This window comes from Apaloderma vittatum, unplaced genomic scaffold (genome assembly GCF_000703405.1).
Source record: "Apaloderma vittatum isolate BGI_N311 unplaced genomic scaffold, ASM70340v1 scaffold13298, whole genome shotgun sequence".
NCBI lineage: Eukaryota > Metazoa > Chordata > Aves > Trogoniformes > Trogonidae > Apaloderma > Apaloderma vittatum.
This window is the reverse complement of record NW_009732534.1, coordinates 21,194-42,298: the sequence shown is the minus strand read 5'-3', so window position 1 is coordinate 42,298 and position 21,105 is coordinate 21,194. Positions and strand designations below refer to the sequence as shown.

General features: G+C 41.7%; 1 protein-coding gene across 1 annotated transcript; it reads left to right on the top strand.

Annotated features, from left to right (window-relative positions):
- Positions 1-178: 178 nt before the first annotated feature.
- Positions 179-13,908, top strand: PAG1 (phosphoprotein membrane anchor with glycosphingolipid microdomains 1). The gene is made up of 6 exons (XM_009875566.1): positions 179-303; positions 2,636-2,687; positions 3,201-3,297; positions 6,346-6,944; positions 11,927-11,986; positions 13,487-13,908. Exons 1-6 carry the CDS (start codon positions 179-181, stop codon positions 13,835-13,837), a joined length of 1,284 nt encoding a protein of 427 aa, XP_009873868.1. The 3' UTR covers positions 13,838-13,908.
- The last annotated feature ends 7,197 nt before the right edge of the window (positions 13,909-21,105 follow it).

Here is a 21,105-nt window from a genome sequence, read left to right as displayed (position 1 = left end):
GAAGATCTGGATTTGAAGATCTCTCCAGCTAGATTTGTAGCTGTCAGATTCACTATCTTCAACTTTTAACCTCTAAAGGTGTTTTTCTTTCTGCAGAAAGGTGCACGCAGCACAGATGCCAGCCTTCTCCAAGGAATAACCTCCTCATCTCCAAGTGACACCAGCTCGTGTTAGTACCATGGGGCCAGAGGGTGGCTTTTTAGGCAGTGGACAGGTCCACGTCATCCTGTGGGGAAGTTTGGCAGCTATGACAACACTCTTGTTCCTCACCTTCCTCATCTTCCTCTGCTCCAGCTGCAAAAGGTAAGGCTCAGGAGCTGAGCAGGCAGTAATCATTCTTGAGCCAAATAGCGCAGGGACTGAGGTAGCTTCACTAATAACTAGTTAGCAAGAAATACTGAAGAGTACTTAGGTAGAGAAATAAAAAAAGCATAGTACAAAATGTGTTTCAGAGCAAACCCGAATTTGAACAGATCTATTCATTCTAAAATCTTAAAATATTTTTCTTCTTTTGCTGTGAAGGAAGAACACTGTTGTGTTTGCTAGATACTTTCTGCTAAGCTGAAGCCTGGAGTGCAGGTGGGCACTGAATGTTAGCAGATCACACTGCTAACCTGAAACTGAGAAAATCAGGTGAGCCAAAGAAGACCAAAGAAGTGTAGGTAGATAAGAAGAGGAAAACAATTTCTGTGTATTTCAGCTTTGCTCTGGCCATTCCTGAGTGCTAGGGAATTGGTCCCACCATTCAAGCCAAAATGCGTAAGAATCAAACAGTGATACTAATTAATGTATTGTATTCATACCTCATCCTTATTTTCTTCTCCATATGAGGGTTTGCTTTAACCAATTCCGGCATTTCTACTGACTTTGGTTACGTTTCAAAGCCCCTTAATGACACATAAGCTGCTGATGGCACAGGGGAGCTGGGCAGCCTGCGCTCAGTCCACGGTGCCCTTCCAGCAGGTCACGATGAGGAGCAGGACTGCTGTGGTCTGCATCACTCCACTTTGCCAGCATAATTGAATCAGTCAAGTCTATGGAGCTAAAAAAATGTTATCCCTAAGTCAGTACAGCAGCAAAATCTTTGGTTTGGACCCTTCTGTCTGTAGGAGCATGCTCTTTCAGTCGTTCAGCATTGAGAGAGATGAAGAACCTATGCAGCCTTAAAAACCCATATGAGGTGTGTTTGCAGTAGGAAGCCCTGGTTTTCAGCATGATTTCTGTAATGTCCAAGTTGCAGAAAAACAGTTATGGGCAAAACCAAACCCCAGAAGTTGTTTGAAACCCTAAATAGTATAAGCTGGAACTTGTAATTTCATGTGGTTCAGGAGAGATGCCTTTGTAAGCTGTTAGGTGGCATATCAATACCTTCCTATTCCACACAATTTCCTGTGATATCTGTGTAAAAATAGTAGAAATATGTAAATCTTTATTTATTTAAAAGTATGAAACCTAGTTTAAAAATCTTTAATCTCACAAACATTGCAGTTGGATACTGTGTTTTGTCTTGTAGCACTCCAGTCCTTGAAACATCTCTAGAAAGATGTTTTTAAGAGTCAAACCACTGAGCATGTCTTTGTAGTTACAGAGACTATCTGGTGATGCTCTTTAATAAGTTCTGGTGTTGCTAGTCTGGATGCAGCATCTTTTATTTTGGGTCATTCTGTAGGGCAGCTTGTTTACACATAAAAGCAATTATGTAAAATTTCTTCGTAGCTTACTCTTCAAAAATGGTTGAGTACATGGAAAACTGAACAAAATCTGCTCTTTCTAAAATATCAGAGTTGGAAAAACTTCCGGAGAGGAAATTAAGTATTTGTAAATTTTGCCCTGCACTGGTGCAGCCTTACTTGCTCTGTTCTCTAATTTCCCAGTTAGGTAGAATTTTAACAGTTGCTAATGTGGGAAGTACAGTGTATTGCAGACTTTAGAAGAAACACATATTTCACATTGACAATATTTTCTCACCTTTTTCCTTGCCTTTTCACTTAGGGAAAGGATTATTATTATTTTAAGCTCATAGTTTATTATGGTATTTCAGAGTAAGAGCTACGTTTCCAAATTGGTAAAATCTGGAAGCATGGTCCTGTGAAGTACCCAGTGAGGCAGGATTCATTTTAAAATGAAGACCTCTGAATTTTGTAGGCCTTCTTGAAATGCTCATGATTGTTATTAGTTAAAACTAGCATCGTGAGTGGGAATAGGCTGGATTTTATCGACCTTTTTTAATTCTTCATAGTATAAACACCTTTTACTGACAATTTAAGGAACAACACAGATAGTCTGTCACCAAAACATGTATATCATGTATATCTGAGCACTTCAGATGTGATTAAATGAAGGATAATAGTGTTTCGATTATCAGTACTTACTCCTTACTGTGATCTTACACTGAATGAGAAAAAGGTTTATGTGTGTTTGTTGTACCTCTGCAGATATGTTTATCACCACCCTGCCTCAGTGGTGACTTTACACAGAGGGCATACAAAGCCCTGTAGTAATTTTCAGTTATTCTATTTTCAATATTATAGTGAATTACAGTTCTGTTCCCTGCAGGTGTGTAAGGTGTATTAGTGATTGACATTTGTATATTAGCATGATCTGTGGTAACAGTTGATACATCTTTTTCATTAAGGGAAAAGAAGGCCAAACATCAGAATGGAGATCATGAAAATCTGATGAATGTGGTAAGTATTTATTTCTGCAGCTTGTGTCTGTCTTGTGGTTGGTTTGTACCAAGTTCTGTGCAAAATACTACAGACTGGAAAATAGCTCAGCAATTTGGAGATAGTTGAGCAAAGGAAACTTAATTAAAAATTGCAGAACAGGAAGTGGAGGCTGGCTCTAATAGTGTGCACTTCCTCAATGCTCTTTCTGCCACCATTGTACTCCAGATCTCCTGCCTTTTTTTCACTCCATTTGCAGTGGAAGAACAGCACACCCTTTGTCAGCGATTGTCTTCTCATAGATAAAAGCCATGGGGTTGGAAAGGAGATCACTGTGGACACACATTTCTTTGGTTTACCATCTCTAAAGATAGACACCTAATCTTTGAGTATAGTCAGCACGGTTTGACTCTCCTGCCATTAGTAACTGCGAGTCAGAACTCCTGAGATTGGAATGAAATATATTGTGTATTTATTTATCCAAACGTTTATTCCGATCCAACAGTGATTAGACCTCACTAATTTGTGTTGCAGCCTTCCGACAAGGAGGTGTTCAGCCACTCGATCACAAGTTCGGCTACAGAGCCCCCTCCAAGCACTGACCAGAATGGGGCACTCAGCAACGGCGAGGGTGAGTAGTGCAGCCCCTGCGATGAACGAGCAGCACTGTCCCCTTGCTCACAGCTCCCACCTTAGCCATGCATACATTGGTGATTCCTTGAGTCTTAGGTTCCTAGCCATCAGCTTCCCAAACACACAGTCGTACCATTTGTCTGAATACCCTGCGTTTCCCTCTGCTCGCCTCTGGAAGTCTGACACCAGCTCAGAAGCTGTATCCCAGGGCAGCAGCCGGCCACGTGGCTTTCTGGAGGGCAGTCAGTCCTCTTCCCAGAGGACATAATTCACAACAAACTTATGATGAAGTTAAAAAATGCAGCGAGCATGTTTGCCGTGATAAGAAGTAAGTAGCCCATCCTGTGGAGATGTTGGCATTTTAGGCTGCATCTCCACTTCCCTGCCAGGCTTGCTTTGGAACAGCCTTGTACCCTGGCACCCAGTCTTCTGTGCCAGCCCACACTGGGAAGGTGTGAAGGTCCTCCTTTGGGTCATCAAGTTACACCCGCGCATGGACCCGGCCATCAGGCAGAGACTGCAGCATTCGCTAATTTTGGCCAGCTACAGAGTTGAAATGTGACCAGAAGATGCAGTTGCACCTCAGATCTTGACTCCTGGAGGCTCTGGAAGTGTTTTGGGTCCTCCTCCAGGAACTACAGCTTTCGGTCATTGCCCCATGCTGTGCAAGGCTGTTGCTTGTGTTTCTGTGTTTTAGAAAACAAGCAATATAAATAGACTTCCTTCTCTTTTTCGTAGTCTTTGCCTTTGCTGAACACTCAGAATGATTCACAGTGAAGTATCACTGGAAAATATTTTATTCAGCTGCACCTAAAAATAAACTCGGTCTCAGCTCAGAGCTGCCAGCAGCCAACAGTTGTCTCCATACGAGGCACCGAGGGCTGCGCTCCTCATCTCCTACTTGTCATCTCATTGTGCAGCCAGAGACTAAACTATTAAATCTTTAGCCCTCAGAGACAAGTATCCAAAGGAATTTTTAAACTTGGCTTTTGCAGCTAATCACTGCTCCCCTCCGTTGACGTGTTGCGTGTTGTAGGTGTGTGGCTCACTAAGGGACTCGATGCGCAAAGCCTGGCAGAAGGGAAGCATTTCTCTTTGCCACGAGTCATGCACACACAGCTGTCAAAGCTGCCACTAAAAGGCGTGCTGTCAACCAGCAGACAGTTTTCAGACTGTCTCATATTACTCAGCTTACACTCTGCATAACAACCCTTCTGAATAGCAGGAACCAAGGTGTTTTAATTTTTTATTTATACTTTATGCATTCTTTTTTTTGTGAGACTGCACCTCTAGTACTGTGTCCAGTTTTGGGCCCCTCACTACAAGGACATTTTGCTGCTGGAGAGGGTACAGAGGAGGGCTACCAAGCTAGTAAAGGATTTGGAGCATGTGTCATAGGAGGAATGGCTGAGGGATCTGGGGCTGTTTGGCCTGAAGAAGAGAAGACTGAGAAGAGACCTTATTGCTCTCTACAACTACCTGAAGAGAGGCTGTAGTGAGGCGGGGGTTGGTCTGTTCTTCCTAGTAGCAAGTGATAGGACAAGGGGAAGTGGCCTTAAGTTTCAGCAGGGGAGGTTCATGTTGGATATTAGGAAGAATTTCTTTACTGAGAGGGTTGTCAGGCGGTGCAAAAGGCTGCCCAGGGAGGTGGTTGAGTCGCCATCCCTGGAGGTGTTTAAGAGACGAGTAGATGTTGTGCTTAGGGACATGGTTCCTGATGTCCTTCAGAAAGTCTGCAGGCATCCTGAAGAATCATAGAATGGCCTAAGCTGGAAGGGACCTTAGAGATCATTTTGATCCAGCCTCCCTGCCGCCAGGGACTCCACCTCTCAGCTAGATCAGGCAACACATGGGGACCTAACGGGAATGAGTAGGACACCTTGCCTGTCTCCTATTCCTCCACAGTTGTATGCAGGAGCCAAGTGAATGGAGAAGGATGTTTTCCTTTCCTTCTCCCATCCCCTATTCAGACAGTGTTTACCATCTCACACCTCCAGTTCCATCCTGAGTTTTGCTGTCAGAGTATGGCTCCCAGTTGGTGCTGACTGCATGAGTCTGTGTGTCCTGAGCACAAGAGAAATCAACAGCCATGACAATCACCAAACAAAGGGAACTGATTGCTTTGACAACACTTTTATGTCAAACATGCTGAAGGAAATGGAGAATGGGTTGATTTTGCTGAGAAAGTACCATAGGAAGTGTACTAAGAAAAATAAACTTCTTCAGAAGTGATTTTTCAAAGAAATGGTGTCATGAAACATGCTTATATGTGCCCATATATACATCCCTGAAGGCAGGTAAATGTCATGCGTGTCCACTGTAAGATGAGAAGTCCCATAGATTTCAGATCTTAAAACCCTCCACTAACAATGACACGTGACCCGCTTCTGGGATTTAAAATAACATGTTCTGCCTCACACTACTTTCTGAAGTCTAGTCTTCTCTTTTGTGCATATGGCTGGCTCATTAGTAGGTTGTCAACCTACATTATGTGCTGCGAGACTAAGAGAAGTATGGCATAGCCCTCCAGTGAGGAGCTTCTGGTGTAGCGTGCAGTGAGTCTGACTGCGGCAGGGCTGAGCAAAGTGTGATTCGGATGAGAATTCGGCCAGCATGTTAAACAAGGTGAGGACTGGGTAGGGAGGAAGTGAAAGCGCTTGCCTTTCTGATTCCAAAGGATAGGGAAATGGAAAGAGGAGAATCTAGCAAGGGGGTGTTTTAAAGGCGCTTGGTTCGAGGGGTTGATGGTCTGAGACTACCAAGCAGTCTGTAAGCATTTGATATAACTGAGTACAGCTGAACATCCAGGCACACATGCAGCCACCCACCCATCCCCAGTTCTTACTGTGAATGCTGTTGCCATATAGTGTGACTTGGACATTTAACATGTTGTGAGAAAGATATTTTAACAGTAGGGTGGAGAAATCACTGTAACTGAAATCTTTCGATAAACAAAAAGCATGATGACTACTAGACATTTCTGGGCATTAGTATCTAGTATACTAGTATACATTTGTTTTAAATACATCTTTATAATTTTCTGTAGTACTTTCAGAGGACAGTACCACTGCTTGTATCCAGCCTTATGAAGAAGTACAGACGTCTGTCTCCGATCTGCTAGATCAACAGGATAGTCTTGGAAAGTCTATAAAATGTCACCAGAGCCGGGAACTACCCAGTATTCCCCCTAACACCACCATGGAAACCATCATCTCAGCTAGAAATGCAGAAAATGATCAAGGTCTTGGAATGGAAGGGCCTTATGAAGTCTTAAAAGACAGCTCCTCTCAGGAGAACATAGTTGAAGACTGCTTGTATGAAACTGTGAAGGAAATTAAAGATGTTGGAGCCGTAGCCAGCATGGAAGGGAGCTGTAACAGCAAATCAAAGGCTTCACTGACAGTTTCCGAAGGCCAGAATCAGATTCCAGAGTGCAGGATTGAATCAGCAGAATATGCATCTGTCGACCGAAATAAAAAAAGTCGCCAAAGTGCTAATTCAGAAAGCCCTCTTGACAATACACCAGATGTAGAGGATGAGCTTCCCCCTCCGGTACCCGTGAAACTTCTTGATGAAAATGAAAATGTGCAAGTAAAAGAAATGGAAGAAGAAGAAATGACAGAAGGAGCAAGTAAACCAGAGAAGGTAAACGCTCATCCTTGTCAAACAGCCAAATAATGATAGAGAACATATGGGTCGGAGATGATTATTGTTTTTTTATAACAGAAATGCCAAGAAAAAGATACACTCAAGGTGATGCAAGACTGTAAAATATAGAAATATGAAAATGTACAATATAGTATTTGCATTATAGGCATGTACTGATTCTTTTGTAGTCTATAATTTAGATTGTTGCAATATGCACTTCATGAGGCTTTTCCCAAGTGTTATCCAGAAATTACACAGGAGGCCTCTGCTTCTCTGTTTAATGGTATTATACTTGTGGGAGCTCTTGCAATAGGTATCCAGTATCTCTGTCAGCATCTGTATCTTGTTCGGAATCCCTCCCTTTTTTTTCTTTTCCTAATGAAGCCTTGTCTACAGAAAGGAGAGGAAGGGCATTCTTGGTGGATGCCCTGTTGGTTGGTCCACGGTGACTTAGCTGTGCAAGTGTTAGGCATCTGCTCAAAGCTGCTCATCTTGTTTCTTTCCGGAGAAGGGACAGAGAGATTGCAACTGCAGGCTTTTATATTGGTCAAATTCTGCGTGCCACATGTAAACAGATCAATTAATTTCTACCTTGTGAAATCATGGCCAAAAGTTCTGTTTTCTCAGCAGCTTATTCTTTATCCCAGTCTAGGGACAAGTCAGTGGTGAACTCCTTGAAAAATAGAATGATGACATTTTCAACAAGTTATTTTCCCATTTTTAGTTTTTCACCAGAATTAATTATAAAGATACTTTCAGATCATTGCACGGCGTTTTCGTAGAGTTTGCATTTTTTACAATTAGTTTAGAAAGGTTATTATTAATTGTGCATGAAAGAACTGTGATTTTAGCAGATTAATACAATTTTGGTATCTGAGTCATCAAATAATATTAGGTATTGATGAAAATTTCCAAAAAATCCTTAAGATGCAATGTGACATTTTAATGGAAACATTTACCTGAAAAATCATAGGAGCTGAGGTATTTTTACTTGTTGCTGGTTGCTCTCTTGTTTGAGGTATTTCGGTAATCCAGGAAAAGGGCAGAAAAATACCTTGTTAAATAACTAACTAACCATGTAGCCAAAAAAGCACAATAGAGTCAAAATTAATAAACTGAAGACTATTCATAATATAAAAATTGTTTACCTAGATTCTTCAGTGCACATTCTTAAAAGTAACGAGCTCATTAAGTAAAAAATTAAGATGTGATTGTCAACAGTAATCCACCAACACTCCCCCCTCCCTGATTCAAGCTGTATGTAATTTCTAATTAAACTTGTAGAGAAACAGCTTTCTGTTTGCAGTGACATTTTTCCTACCAGGTGTGAAAAGACTTGCAGAAAATCATTGTATTTCCCAGGCACCGATACAAAGGGAAAAGCATTTGCTGCTCTGTAGCTCCCCGGCACGCCGTGTACACAGTGTCAGTAACTGGAAGGAGTGGGAATTGATTAAAATGGTTCAGGTTTTGAAGGATTAATCAAGAGATGACACATGCAGTCCCCTAAGCGCCAGAAAAAAAAAAAAAAGGTGTTTGTCTAATTAAAATTTATTCAGAGCTAAAGCCATCCCAAGTTAAAGCTTCGGCGGCAGCATCAGATCATTCCCGCCTTTGCTGCTAGGTACATGCATTATGCATCGAAGCGTGTGCCTGTCCTGTCCTTGAGAGCTACAGCTGCAGCAGAGTTGGAAATGGTAATTGATGGAATATATAAATGTCATTACTGATGGCATTGTGTGGGGAGGTGGTTGCGGGACTGTTTTTCTGTTGTGGTGCTGATCATTTTTCCCTCTATTTTGCCGCTTCAAACAATGCAGAGCACTGCCTGTTTTTCTGGCGTGGCAACCAAAACCAAGATGTTTATGGAAATGTATGTTATATTGATAACTCTTTTAGTTAAACAGAGTCCTTGGATGTCTCTTTTTGATTCCTCTCGTGAGGCTACTTCGCTGACTTGCTTAAAATGACATCCATATCCCAAAATTCAGCCTTCTGCCCTGACCCTGATGAAGAGAGCGGTTGGGTGTAAGTTGTGTGGGACCCTCTCGCCTCAGATAGGCTTTGCTTTAGTAGGGCATGAAGAGGGCCAGGGAGAGGCTGCTTGTTTAACTGAGACTTGTAGCTGCCAACAGACAGAGAACAGAATGTGTCCAGGCTGGTTTGAGTCTCACTCTGTAAAAGAGGACAGTCAGGATGATCCCCAGCCCATGCCAGTGTCTGAAGCACACTCAAGCTAGGTGGACCAAGCCAGAGACCGTTCCAGTATATAACAGTATGAAGAGGATAAAGGAACCTTTCAAGAGCCAGACTTGAAATAAACAGATGAAAATTAATTATCTAAATTGGTTATGGGCGGTGACCGAGCCAAATGCTTTGGAAGGTTTTGGTGAAGAAAGACACCCTTAATGGCATGAGGCCTCTTACAGGCCTCTATCACCTGGAAAAACTTGGGCACAGTTCTTCTAATAAAACTGGAGAGACGGATTTTTTTTTTCCTTTAGTCTCTCCTTTTTAACTAAAAAAATAATGGAAGTACAGATCTCCTTTTTTGCCCAGGTCTTTCCTGGATGCTCTCCATGTGTACATCTGCCTGCTGCAATATGATTTCAGACTTGCACAGCCTGAGGATGGGCAAAGCATCTCTTAACGAGTGCTCCAGAGGAGAATGGTCTTCTTGTTCTGGTGCCCAAGTCAGGAGCAGCAGCTGAGCCAAAGAGCTAAAACTCAAGTGCTGCCGAGGAACAAAAGGAATATGGAAGGCAAATAAGGAGGCATGCTCTTTGTGTTGCTGCTCTTCAGTTTTCAGGCATAATTTATAACATTGCTAGGTACAAAATGTTTAGAAGCAAGTATTTTGTTCAGTTTCCAAGATGTCAATATCCTTCAAAATCGTTAGAAGAAAAAATGCCAGGTCCCAGGGAAACAAGAATGGGATTGCCAACACCCTGTGGTATTGGTCAGTAATTGAGTGGGAAACTGTAGAAGGGGTCCTGACTTGTGGTGCTTATAGACACACTGATGAGAGAAAAATAATTCCACTGAAAAATTTTTAAAGCATGTTTGTTTTAATGTGTGAGGATGAAATTAGTAACTTATGCCTCAACACAAAAAATATCCTGCAAATACGAAAGACTGAACTCAGCTGCTGTAGTGAAGCAGATCTAATAAAGGGCTAAAAATATGTCTGCACTTATGCTTTTTCTTTTTTTTTCCTTGTTTTTGTGGGGTTTTTTTGGAAAGTAAACAAACCACAGGTTAAAGAGCTCATTCTCCAGACAGTGAGAAAGAAGCAAGGGAGTTGTTAGCTTTGACGGGAGCCCCCTGGGGAGCAGCAGGCAGACTTCAGTGTGCTTTGGGTCAAGGTCTTCATCAGCTGTGCCCCAGAGGTTTGAAGCTTGGTATTTACCAGAAGTAAAAACACCAAGAAAAACTGAAATAGAAAAAAACCTGTTCTAATGAACCTCGGGGGAGGGGGGGGGGCGGGCAGGGGAAGGCATGTGTGTCTAGCATGTGCCTGGAAGTGGTATTTGATTGACTGTGCTAAAAATAGCTCAACTTCACCACCTTGCACTGGAGGAGGCCTGAAGTATTTTAGGTGGAGAATTTGCATGAAACTCCAAAATACAGCCTGTTACAAACAGGGCTGGAAGACTCTCTCTGAATTGCCATAGAGCAGGAGTCCAGCAAAGTCTTCTCACTCCAGAGGGGATGAATCACACACCCTCAGAGAGTTAGCAAAGGTCTTCATTGCCATAAACCTCTTGACGTTTTTCATAAAAGCAAAATGCTTTTCCCCACAATGTGTCATGACCTAATCTGTACCTGACGCTTTACATGCTTGAGGTTAGGCTGGATACCAAACCAAGCCCTCCATCCTTTAGTAGCTTTGCTCCGTGAACTGGACCCAGCCAGATGCTTTGGGGGTGGAGCTGCCCATCTCCAGGTGGGTGGCAGCAGGTCTCTTCCATGTTTGGGGTCTGAGTGAGGTGCACCTCCACATGGCTGCTGCATGTCACAGAATCACGGAATCGCCTAGATTGGAAAAGACCTTTAAAATCCTTGAGCGCGATCATTAACCTAACACTGACAAATCCTCAACTAAGCACTATGTCTACCCAACTCTTAAATACCTCCAGGGAACGAAGGGGACTCCAGGTCCAGGGGACCGCTGCCCCGGGGCAATCTGTTCCAATGCCTGGTAACACTTTCAGTAAAGAAATTCTTCCTAATAGCCAATCTAAATTTCCCTCGGCACAGCTCGAGGCCATTTCCTCTTGTCCTATCCTTGTTACTTGGTTGAACAGATTGATCTCCACCTCACTACAACCTCCTTTCAGGTAGTTGTAGAGAGTGATAGGGTCTCCCCTCAGCCTCCTTCTCTCCAGGCTAAACAGTTCTTTCAGCCGCTCCTCATAAGACTTGTGCTCTAGACCTTTCACCAGCTTTGTTGCCCTTCTCTGGACATGCTTCATGTCATGGGGGAGGAGGACACGGCACGTCCCTCGCAGCACTTCCAGGATCCACTGAATGAAGGATAACTGTTGTCAGGAAGGTGCCTGTTGAGTTTTATTCTTTTGTCATCTAAAAGCAAATCTGAAAATCATGTGGAAGGCCAACTGGTGTATCATAACAGCTAACTTCTAGTTGTTTAAAAGCCTTGGCAGGCTCTTTCTTGCTTCATTAGAAGTGTCAAGGCAGCGATACAGCAGAGCAGAGTTTGTTTTAGGCATTACATTATTTTCACCCTTTTCAGGTCAGGACAAGAACAGATACATTAAAAAGCTCTACTAACCTCAGGGCTATTTTTTCCAGACATGTGCTCTGGATATTAGGGATATTAGCTATGTGAAATGGAACTGGTGAGCAAATGACCATAAAATATAATGTATTGATTGTAATGGGAGAGTTTTATTATAGGTTTTGCACTGTTGACTGGTAATGAGCCTTTTTTTCTTTCTTTCTTCCTTTTTTTACAGAGGCTTAGTTCGATGTCTTACAAGTCTCGAGAGGAAGATCCATCTCTTACAGAAGATGAGGTAGGTTTCTTGCATGAAATTCAGTAACTAACTAGAGACCTTTTTTCAGACAGAAATTAGCATAAGCTCTGCATGATTAAGGAGGATCTAAGAAAGGTGAAACGTGTCTAAAGGGAAAATAAAAGTGGAAATTTCTCTGCACAGTTTGTATTGCCGCATTCCTAAAATCAGAAGTGTTCTAGCATATGGCTATATGAGGCCAATAGTTTAAAAAATGGTGTCAGAACATAACAGGAGGCCACAATTAGCTGAACATTAGGATTGCTTCTTGATTTGGATGACGAGCTTTGCTTAAGAATAATAATAATAATAATAATCAGCAGCCTCTTGAAACATGCTCCACCTTCTCCAGGCAAAGTGTTTGGGGCTCTGGGAAATAAACGGAAGCACAATAAAAGCACTGGAACATAAACTGTTTTTTAAAATGTCTGTTAGTCAAATAAATTTAGGAGATCAAAACAAAGACAGAAAAGTTAAACAGAAATAAGACTGCTTGTGATTATCTCCAATACGCCTGTGTCACTTTATAAATGTGTTCTGTGGACATAAAACTTAACACAAACAAATGCTAGAAAGGGTTGAAGTTTGGATGAACAGAAAACCACTTTCGTTTGGTTGGCTGAATTCAGTAAAAAGTAAGAAGCACTGCCATCTGCAACTGGATCTCTCTTTTAAAAAAATAAATTAAAAATACAGAATTAACAGAGGCGATCTCATTCATCTGCATCAGTCAGTGTTGCTTAATAGTAATGGAGATTTTCATACCAATCCATTAGATTGACACAAAGCCAGTGTTGGGTTTCAGTCTGTAGTCTTAAGTTCTACTAGACAGTGACTGAGATTCACCTCCTCTTTATAGGCAGTGTTTAGTCAGCAGAGCAGACGTAGCATATCAAGATAGACACTGACTATTTGCTATTTTCTGTTGTGGGTAATTTATCTCCTGATTTTTAATGTTCTCTTTGCATGACTTGAGGCCACCTGCCTATGAACACAACAAATAACTACTCCCCTATTGAGGTGTCGCTAAAAGCAGAAAAGTAGCTGCTAAAAGAAAAATTTTGAAAGGAGCATCCTTGTGGTTCATTACAGCAGCTAAACCTGATCACTCCTTTGAAAAGGCCTGTCTCCCCACTGAGCCCAAGCTGGCTCCAGGACCATAGCAAAACTTGGAAGAGCTCCTGCTCACAAAGCCATTCCCTTTTGTCCTGGGTCTAATTTGCCTGCAGGGGACTTATTTTCAAAGTATTTCTAAGTTTATAAACTTCTTTTATAAAGCATTCCTTTTTTGAAGGACAATCAATTTATAAATGCATGCCAGAAAAAAAAAAAAGGATTTGTAAGAAATCATCTCTTTTTTTAATAAGAAAGTACATGTTCTTTTTAGAAAATCCTGTCTTTTCTTAAGTAACCAACATCTTTGTGGTGGAAGGGGTAGAAACTGGGGTACACACAAGCTTTACGCTGTGCTTTATTACTCAGCTTTATTACTTTTCCTAGATCTCAGCCATGTACTCGTCGGTGAGTAAACCAGCACAGGCCATCAAGGCACTGGATTCTCCTTACACCTGTATTCAAGAAATTACATCTCAGAGGTCCCCGTCCATCTGCAGTGGCCTCTATGCAAGCGTGAAGGACTTTGAAAACACCCTAAGTACTACCACTGTGCCTCAGTCAGCGGACAGACCAAACGGGGAGCTGGAGCCTGACTATGAAGCTATCCAGTCGGTGAGCCAAGAAGAAGACAGGACCTTGTCTGTGCCTAATACAAACCACGCTGCTCTTGCAATAGAGAATGACTATGAGAGCATAGGGGACTTGCAGCACCACAGGGAATTTACTAGACTTTAACTATTCCATCAGGCAGATTTCTTTGCTGGTATTTTCAGAGGAACGTGTGAAACATGGAGAGGGAAATGCTTCTCCCTTTGAGGAACAAAGCTAAGTAGAGAATAAAAGTTGTGAAGAAGCAGCATACGTTTCAGCCAGGCTGTGATACCCACTAGGTTATTCTGCGTGGTGGATGGAAGCTCACGAGAAAGGGTACATCAGGCCAGAGTGATGACCAGGACAACATAAAGGCTTCTTTATCGCTAGCTCCAAGACAACGAGAATTTGGGAAGGAGTGCCATGCTTGTCATCCCTATAGGATTACATACCAAAAAGACTGCCTTTATGCAAAGGTAGTTTTACATTTAAACAGATTATTTTATGTCGTTTGCTTCGAAGTGTTTTTCAAGCATCATTTCTCATTCATCCACAACATTGAGCACATCACAGATCCCTGTACCTCAACTCAGGCGTACTTTGCAGGGCTGAGGGAGGTGTGCTCACTTCTGTGTCTTTTTGGGGAGCTCTGTCCACGTAAGTTGCAACTAAAGTGCAAAGAGGAGTGCTTCACTTCACAAGGGACCTACTCCAAGTGTACTTGAATTAATTCTGTTGGCTTTTTCCTTTTTTTAATGTCAAGGGCTGTAGAATGTGACTTGCAAATTTCAAATGTGTGCTGGTATTTTTAAGTTTTTGTTTGATAATTTGTGAAATGCCATTTTAAAATGGCAAGAGACACCCTTAGCATTCTTGCTGTGTTTCCTTCACATGCACACATATACCTACGCATACACACACCAGACAATTGTCGGGTTGCAAAAAGTTGTGCAGATGAATGCATTGGCGTAACGTTTAGTCTAACCTTAATAGTGTTATTTTTTGAAGAAGTTTTCCCTTTTTCCAGGCTTAAAATATTTTAATATCTTTATCTAGTTTATTATACAGGAAAATGTATGTACTTTGTTCAGTGGATGATATTTTTTATTGTCACAGCATGTTTTTCATCTTCAAAGATTTTGTAGATTAACTTAAATGTTTTATGTAACAGGAGAAATCCCATTTGTTGGTTGGGCTTTATTTGATTTTCCTTTTTTTTCCTCTATTTCAGAAGTATGTAAATGAACAACTACTTTTTCTTTTTTTCTTTTGTCTTCTTGAGCAAGGGTGTGGAACATGCCTTGCTGGTTTTGAGCTCAGAATAACGGGGTCTGTGTAAAAGACCACTGCCAAAAGGCAAAAAAGAGGCAGAAGAGACAGTGGGATTTAGTCTGGGATAGCCACTGATCCTCCTCATTCCTCTGCTAAAAGGAGCAGGAGGGCAACCAAGAACTTCTTGGGGCTCTGACAAGCAGTTTGAAAGCCACTGGCTTTTCAAAGATACCAAGTTATTCTGTTACTGCTGTTAAAAACAAAGTATGGTGCTCAGATTAAACAAGTAGGTACTACGTTGTTAATTTTGCTTTCTGCAAGAATAAGGCAATAAATAGTACAATAGTACAAGAACAGTCCAACAGCAGAGCACTGGCATTGCGCGGTACTCATTGGGACACAGTTACATGCACACGTGTGCATATATCCCTATGTATATAAGCATACGCGTGTCATTTGGACACAGGTATAAACTACAGTCCAGGCTTGGTAACATTCCAGTACATTCACAATGTAATATCTGGCCTGCGTTTGAGAAGTACTTTATTTTTAATTCAAAATAAACGGTACATAAACTGAGGTTGGCTTATTGCACAGTAGTCAAAATAGGTGTCGTTTGAGCTCAGTCGGTACTGATTTTGATATACCAGATACTGGTACTGAGTTTTGATATACCAAATTGAGATCACTGGCCAGCACTCAACTTTACTTGGTACTATAAAGAGCAAACACAGATCTGGTTACACACATTTATTAGAAATAACTTCATAACTGAAAGAGGCGTGCTGATTTACGGGTAGTACGACTCTGAGGAGCAGTGCAAGTATGCAGTCAAACTCTGCCCACAGAGCGATTCAGACTTCCTGGATCCTGACGTCATGCGACAGTGCCGAACGCTTGATCTATGACTCTCTTCCTTTGAGGAGAAGCAGGTCAGACCAGTCTACATCCATCTTGTTCTTGACCATGCTGCCATACCTCTATACCTGCAGCAAATGCTTTGCTTCCACTTGATTGCAGTGCTTTTTTAAAGCTGACTTTAGTCTTCCTTTCTGGAGTTTTTTGCTCAAAAGAAGTTTCTATTTCTGTTCCCTTGAATGTGAATTCATGAAGTTCAACTTTGACTGTTCTTTCTTTCTACTTGATACTGTTTTAAGGCCAAAGATAAGATGCACCATGTTTCAGAAGATCTGTTATGCTAAGTCTGGAGAATTTCTGAGGTGTTTAACTATGTGTTTGCTGTCTGTTCCTTGCTCAGGGGTACGGGTTTATATATGTAGTCCTCAGTCTGACTCCTGCAACTTAGTGGCAGGCATACCTCAACTCCGGAAATTCCCAAATACATCTCAAGATGTAGCTACCCCTTAAGGATTGTCTTACTCACTACATGGCTTTTGGAGAAAAAGCAGCAACATGAGGCTTGTCAAGGTAACCAGATTCAATTTCAAGACCAGTTTAAAGATAAGAGATTAATGCCAGTTAATGACAGCAAAGGATAACACTGAACTCTTGATTGTAAAATTTTAAGGTGCAAAAGAAGAAAACTCAACATCATTCTAGAAGTGTCGCCATCAAGATCAGCAAGTCAAAGGAAGGAGGAGGGCTGCCTGGTTGTGGTCTTTCAGAGCAGGATCAAGAGCATTGTTTTGGAGGAAGGAATACAGGACTCAGCTCCTTCCTTCTTTTCTTTCCCCCATTCTGACAGATGCTCCATGAGACCCCTAGACTTCCCTTTTCCACAATGACATCCTTCCACCTCTCTTCTTTAATTTCTATTTTTAACCTGTCTCATACAGCCCCAGCTGGGAGCTGGTGCTATGTCTGCAGTCTTGTGGTGCTGGCACATTCCTTCCCCTTTAAATGCCCCTCAGGCTGATCACAGTCTTTTCATCGTTCACCAGACCCTCAGGCCGAAGGGGAAGTAACTCAGATTTTGTATTGCTGTCTGTGAGATGTGTACCTGCCCTCAGCCATTGAGACACCTGCACATTGGACTCTTGAGAACTGCAAAAAGGAACTATCTTCCTGAACAAGGATGCACAGGGGGAGTCCCTAATGTCCCTACAGTCCCTGTTATATAGTCTAATGCTAAAGAAAAATGGTTTAGAATTCAGTCCAAGGTCCTAAAGTGAATAATTACATCTCTTAACAAAGAATCAAACTCCTGTTTTAGTTCCCTCTTCCCAGAAGTAAGATCTCTTCCTTCATGGCTGTTGCCAATGCTTCTTTTTCACTAATGTTTTGGTTAGAAAGATCTTTCCAGCAGTAATCCTCAAACAGATTAATCTGACTGTAAAGAAAGGGAGTCTCTTCTGTTTGTCTCTTCATTACTGTTTTTTTCTCATTCACCATGTCCCTAAATAAAATGTTAACATCCAAAATGAAGTTACCTGATGATCTTTTCTGGGGAAGCTTCACAGTCGATTTCTTTGGCCTAAGTTCTCACATCAGATTGACACAGTAAGTCCAAAACAAGTTGTAATGTGTATATAACTGAACTAGTGAAAAGGCCTTTTCTGATTTCTTTCTGGGAACTGGTAGAAACAGTAAATATAGTTTGGATGTCTCTTCCATAAATCTGTGTCTCCTGTGGGAATTGTTCTCACCACATACGTAAACCAGTGCTAACCCAATATAAAAAGCAGTCACCCCTTTCTACCATGATGAATGCAGAATTGTTTTCTCAGTCAGAGAGGAATAGATTCTTTACAGATACTTGTAGCACAGGTGTGTACCTAATCACCATGTTTAGATCAGTTATTGTGCCTTTTTTACTAAGCAGCTAGTACTTCCGTACTCTTTTCCATATGTCTTTAACTCAAAAATACAAAGGGACAATCCCAACATTTACTTGTCTAGGTTAGAAACAGCTTTATAGAGACACATTCAGTGTATTGGATCTCACTGAGCCCTACAATAGCAATAGTGTCTCACAAATATCCTCTAAAAAGCCCAGTAATGTAGCTACAATGACTAAGCTTTGCAATAAGAATTATCAGTGATCTTCTGAAGAACCTCAGTTTTTCAACAGTGAGCATTCCGGGAGGTGGTGGTCTTTATCCATGTCAGCTGTGAACAATTAGTTGCTTGGATCTTTCTTGGATCAACTGCAGACTTGCTTATGTGTAGCATGATTCATGGAGTGAGGGATGAGTAGGTGTGGGGATTCATATTCATGAGTCACCCAGAGCTGGACCATCCTCACAGTAGCAGCTGGCTGAGGACCAGCTGCCTTGATCTCTAAGCCCTTGTCTATCGTGCCTTCAGGGAATCCATCCTGCAGGGATTCTTCTGGGCTGTGTGCTTCTCCATGGCTCCCTGAACAGCTCCTGTCCACTGTCTTGATCACAATTCTGTATACGCGGTGCTCTCTGTTCAACCTTTCAATGGTGCTTTTATAAGATGCTGGATAAATGGTTTCAGTGTGCTTTCTGAAAGCTGACATGTAAAGCTGTGACACAGTGTTCTCTCTAGTATTGTCTGCTTCCCAGAACGTAGCGTCGGCTGTGTTAATCTGACTAGAAAAGGCTGACAGTGCTGCCCTGTCTCTTGTTCATCTCCCACACAACCAGAATGGAGTCATCACGTGTAACAGGCCTAGGCTGGGCCACAGGTGTTTAAGAGCAGCCAGTCAGTTAGAGATGTGACTCTCGGCTGTGCAGTGTGGGACTGGGAACATCACAGAGCCCAGCTCAAGGACTTCTTTCTGTCTCCTATTGTGCATATACATTTGTTTGCAATATGGCTATAAGAAATCTGTTTCTGCCACAAACATTTTTAATTTGGGCTACACTCCAATGAGAGACTTTTGCTGTTAGGCAAATTACCAGATATTTCAGATGAGTGTTATTTGTTTGGGTTGGAACATGCCTGAATAAGGCTGTTATGTGCCTCACAAGTAACTTGGTGTGTGTAGTCTACTGCAAAACAGGAGAATGCAGAAAGATGCTCAGCCTGATAGATGTTCGTGTGGTGGTGTGCTGAACTCTTGGGAGCAGGGAGCATAGTTGCTATTAATATGAATTCATACCCTGATGCTGAAGTTGATTTGTAGCATCTCTTTTGGGATGGTCATGGCTGAAGACATTGCCAGAGCAGATCTCAGTCTAAAAAAAAAAATAAATCCAAAATAAGGGGTTTTTTTATATCCCTGCTAGCTAGCAACATATGTTAAGGATTATGCTGAATAGAAATGCTATGGATGGAACATCTCAGAGATAAAAATGCAGGGTTCCATTTCTTCAAGGAGAGAGAACACACTTTGGTCGAGTCAGTATGAAAGATCCCAGGCTTACAAGAAGCATTAAACAGCAGAAGTATTAAATTAGTTGCCTGTGTGGTAATTTGCCAGAAGTGCATTAGGGTATCACATACACTAGACACTGTTGTTTTCCTGTGGACAACAGAAAGATGAAAGCTTATTTGCAATACAAGGCTTCCATTGATTAATTGATAAAACTTACTTGACACATTAGCCAAAGGTCAGCAAGAGTGTCTATGCAGTGCAGATATAGTTAAGCTAACTCTAAATGATCCAGCTCAGGTGTTGTGAGCAGAATCACTAGAACAATTTAATGCTCTTCTTGGTCTGACCCGCTCATATAGCTAACTCCAGCACCCCAAATTCCATAGAAAATGGATTGTCTTTGTCTTACATACCCACTGGCCTGTGCCCAGTCTATAGGTAACGTAAAGCTTACAGTTTTGTTTTTTCAGGCTGTGAGGTTTTATTTCTGGAGGTCTTCACCTTCAAACTGGCCACAACGACAGTCACTACAAACATGATAGCAAAGTGTCTAAAAATAAAAGATATTTCTGTGAAGATGCTCACTGTAACTACACAGCAACTTGCCTACTGTATGTGATACTCTTGCCATACATATCCCTAAATACTAGCTTTCCTGTGTGATGTTCATTTATTGTTACGATAGTACTGTCTGGAACAAGGTTTCTGTCTCTGCAAATTCATCATCTAATTTTAACCAGGACGTTTGTTACAGAAAACATAAAATTAGATTCTTTGTTCAGTTTAGAGGGCAGATATTTCTTGTAGTTTATGATAATGCAACAATCGGCTTAGATGATTTATGAAGTATGTATCAGTTGGCTTCAAAAATGCTTCATTTGAGATTTCAGAATGTCTCCCATTCACTAAAAGAAAATGTTGCCAACTCTTGTAATGTTAATCTTGTAATATTGGAGAGGAGGCTTTAAACCTTATAAATCTTACTACTCTCTTTTTTTAAAAAAAAAAAAAAAAAAAGACAGTGCTGGTCTTTTGACTTCCTGACATCTGTACAGAGACTTTCAAATTTTAACTTTCAGCATAGGCTGTATTTGGAATACTCTCTTATTTACAGAACTGCTTCTCCCTGCCATGCTCAGCCATCGCCATGTGAGTATCTCTTCTGGCCGTGATGAAATATGGCAACTGTCCAGAGGGCACAGAAACTGCATCACATAACACTTTTGAATGGGATCTTTTTAATGTGCTTGTGAGGTTTAGGAGCCTTTACTGAAATCAGATGCTTTGGGGAAATCACATCCTATCTTGAAGACTTCGCAGAGGTCTTCACTTCCTTTCAAGGCACAAAGTTCTATAGCTTGCAAGCACTCAACTGACATGGAAAGGTGGATGTAAGAGGAACTGGTACAGTGTTTAAATGTATTAGTAAAAAACACTCAAAAGCACAAGAACCTTCTTTTTCATACATCTGAGGATACTGGAATTTGGCCTATCTCTGAGGCTGTTTGAGAACAGTCACGTTAACCAGTCTCCTCAGAACATCCTACCCATGGACAAGTCTGAATAAGCATCTGGATCACTCTGGTGGCTCCTGAGTTTCCACAAGGATCACCTTCATGATTTCCAGCAGGGCCTGTCTCTACTCTGTGGCAGTCACTACTTAGGAATGGCCCTTGGCTTCACAGTCCTGACCCCTTTAACTTAAGAAGGGAGGATGTGAGCTGCTTCTCCTCAGTCTGATTAGTCTTTCTAGATGAAAGTGGGCCAAGAGCCCACCTGCAAACTCAAAAAAAGCATTTACTGTCGAGGCAAGAGAGGTACAGCCTGCTGCAGCAGCTAGGAGGAGAGGAACAATACCTAAGTTTAATTTGCACTTCACCCGCCTCACAGACTA

Excerpts from the sequence above, each read along its gene's own strand:
- PAG1 (XM_009875566.1), top strand. The coding sequence starts at position 179 with ATGGGGCCAGAGGGTGGCTTTTTAGGCAGTGGACAGGTCCACGTCATC. Across the intron at positions 3,298-6,345 it reads GGCACTCAGCAACGGCGAGG|TACTTTCAGAGGACAGTACC; the intron begins GTGAGTAGTGCA and ends AATTTTCTGTAG. Across the intron at positions 11,987-13,486 it reads CATCTCTTACAGAAGATGAG|ATCTCAGCCATGTACTCGTC; the intron begins GTAGGTTTCTTG and ends TACTTTTCCTAG.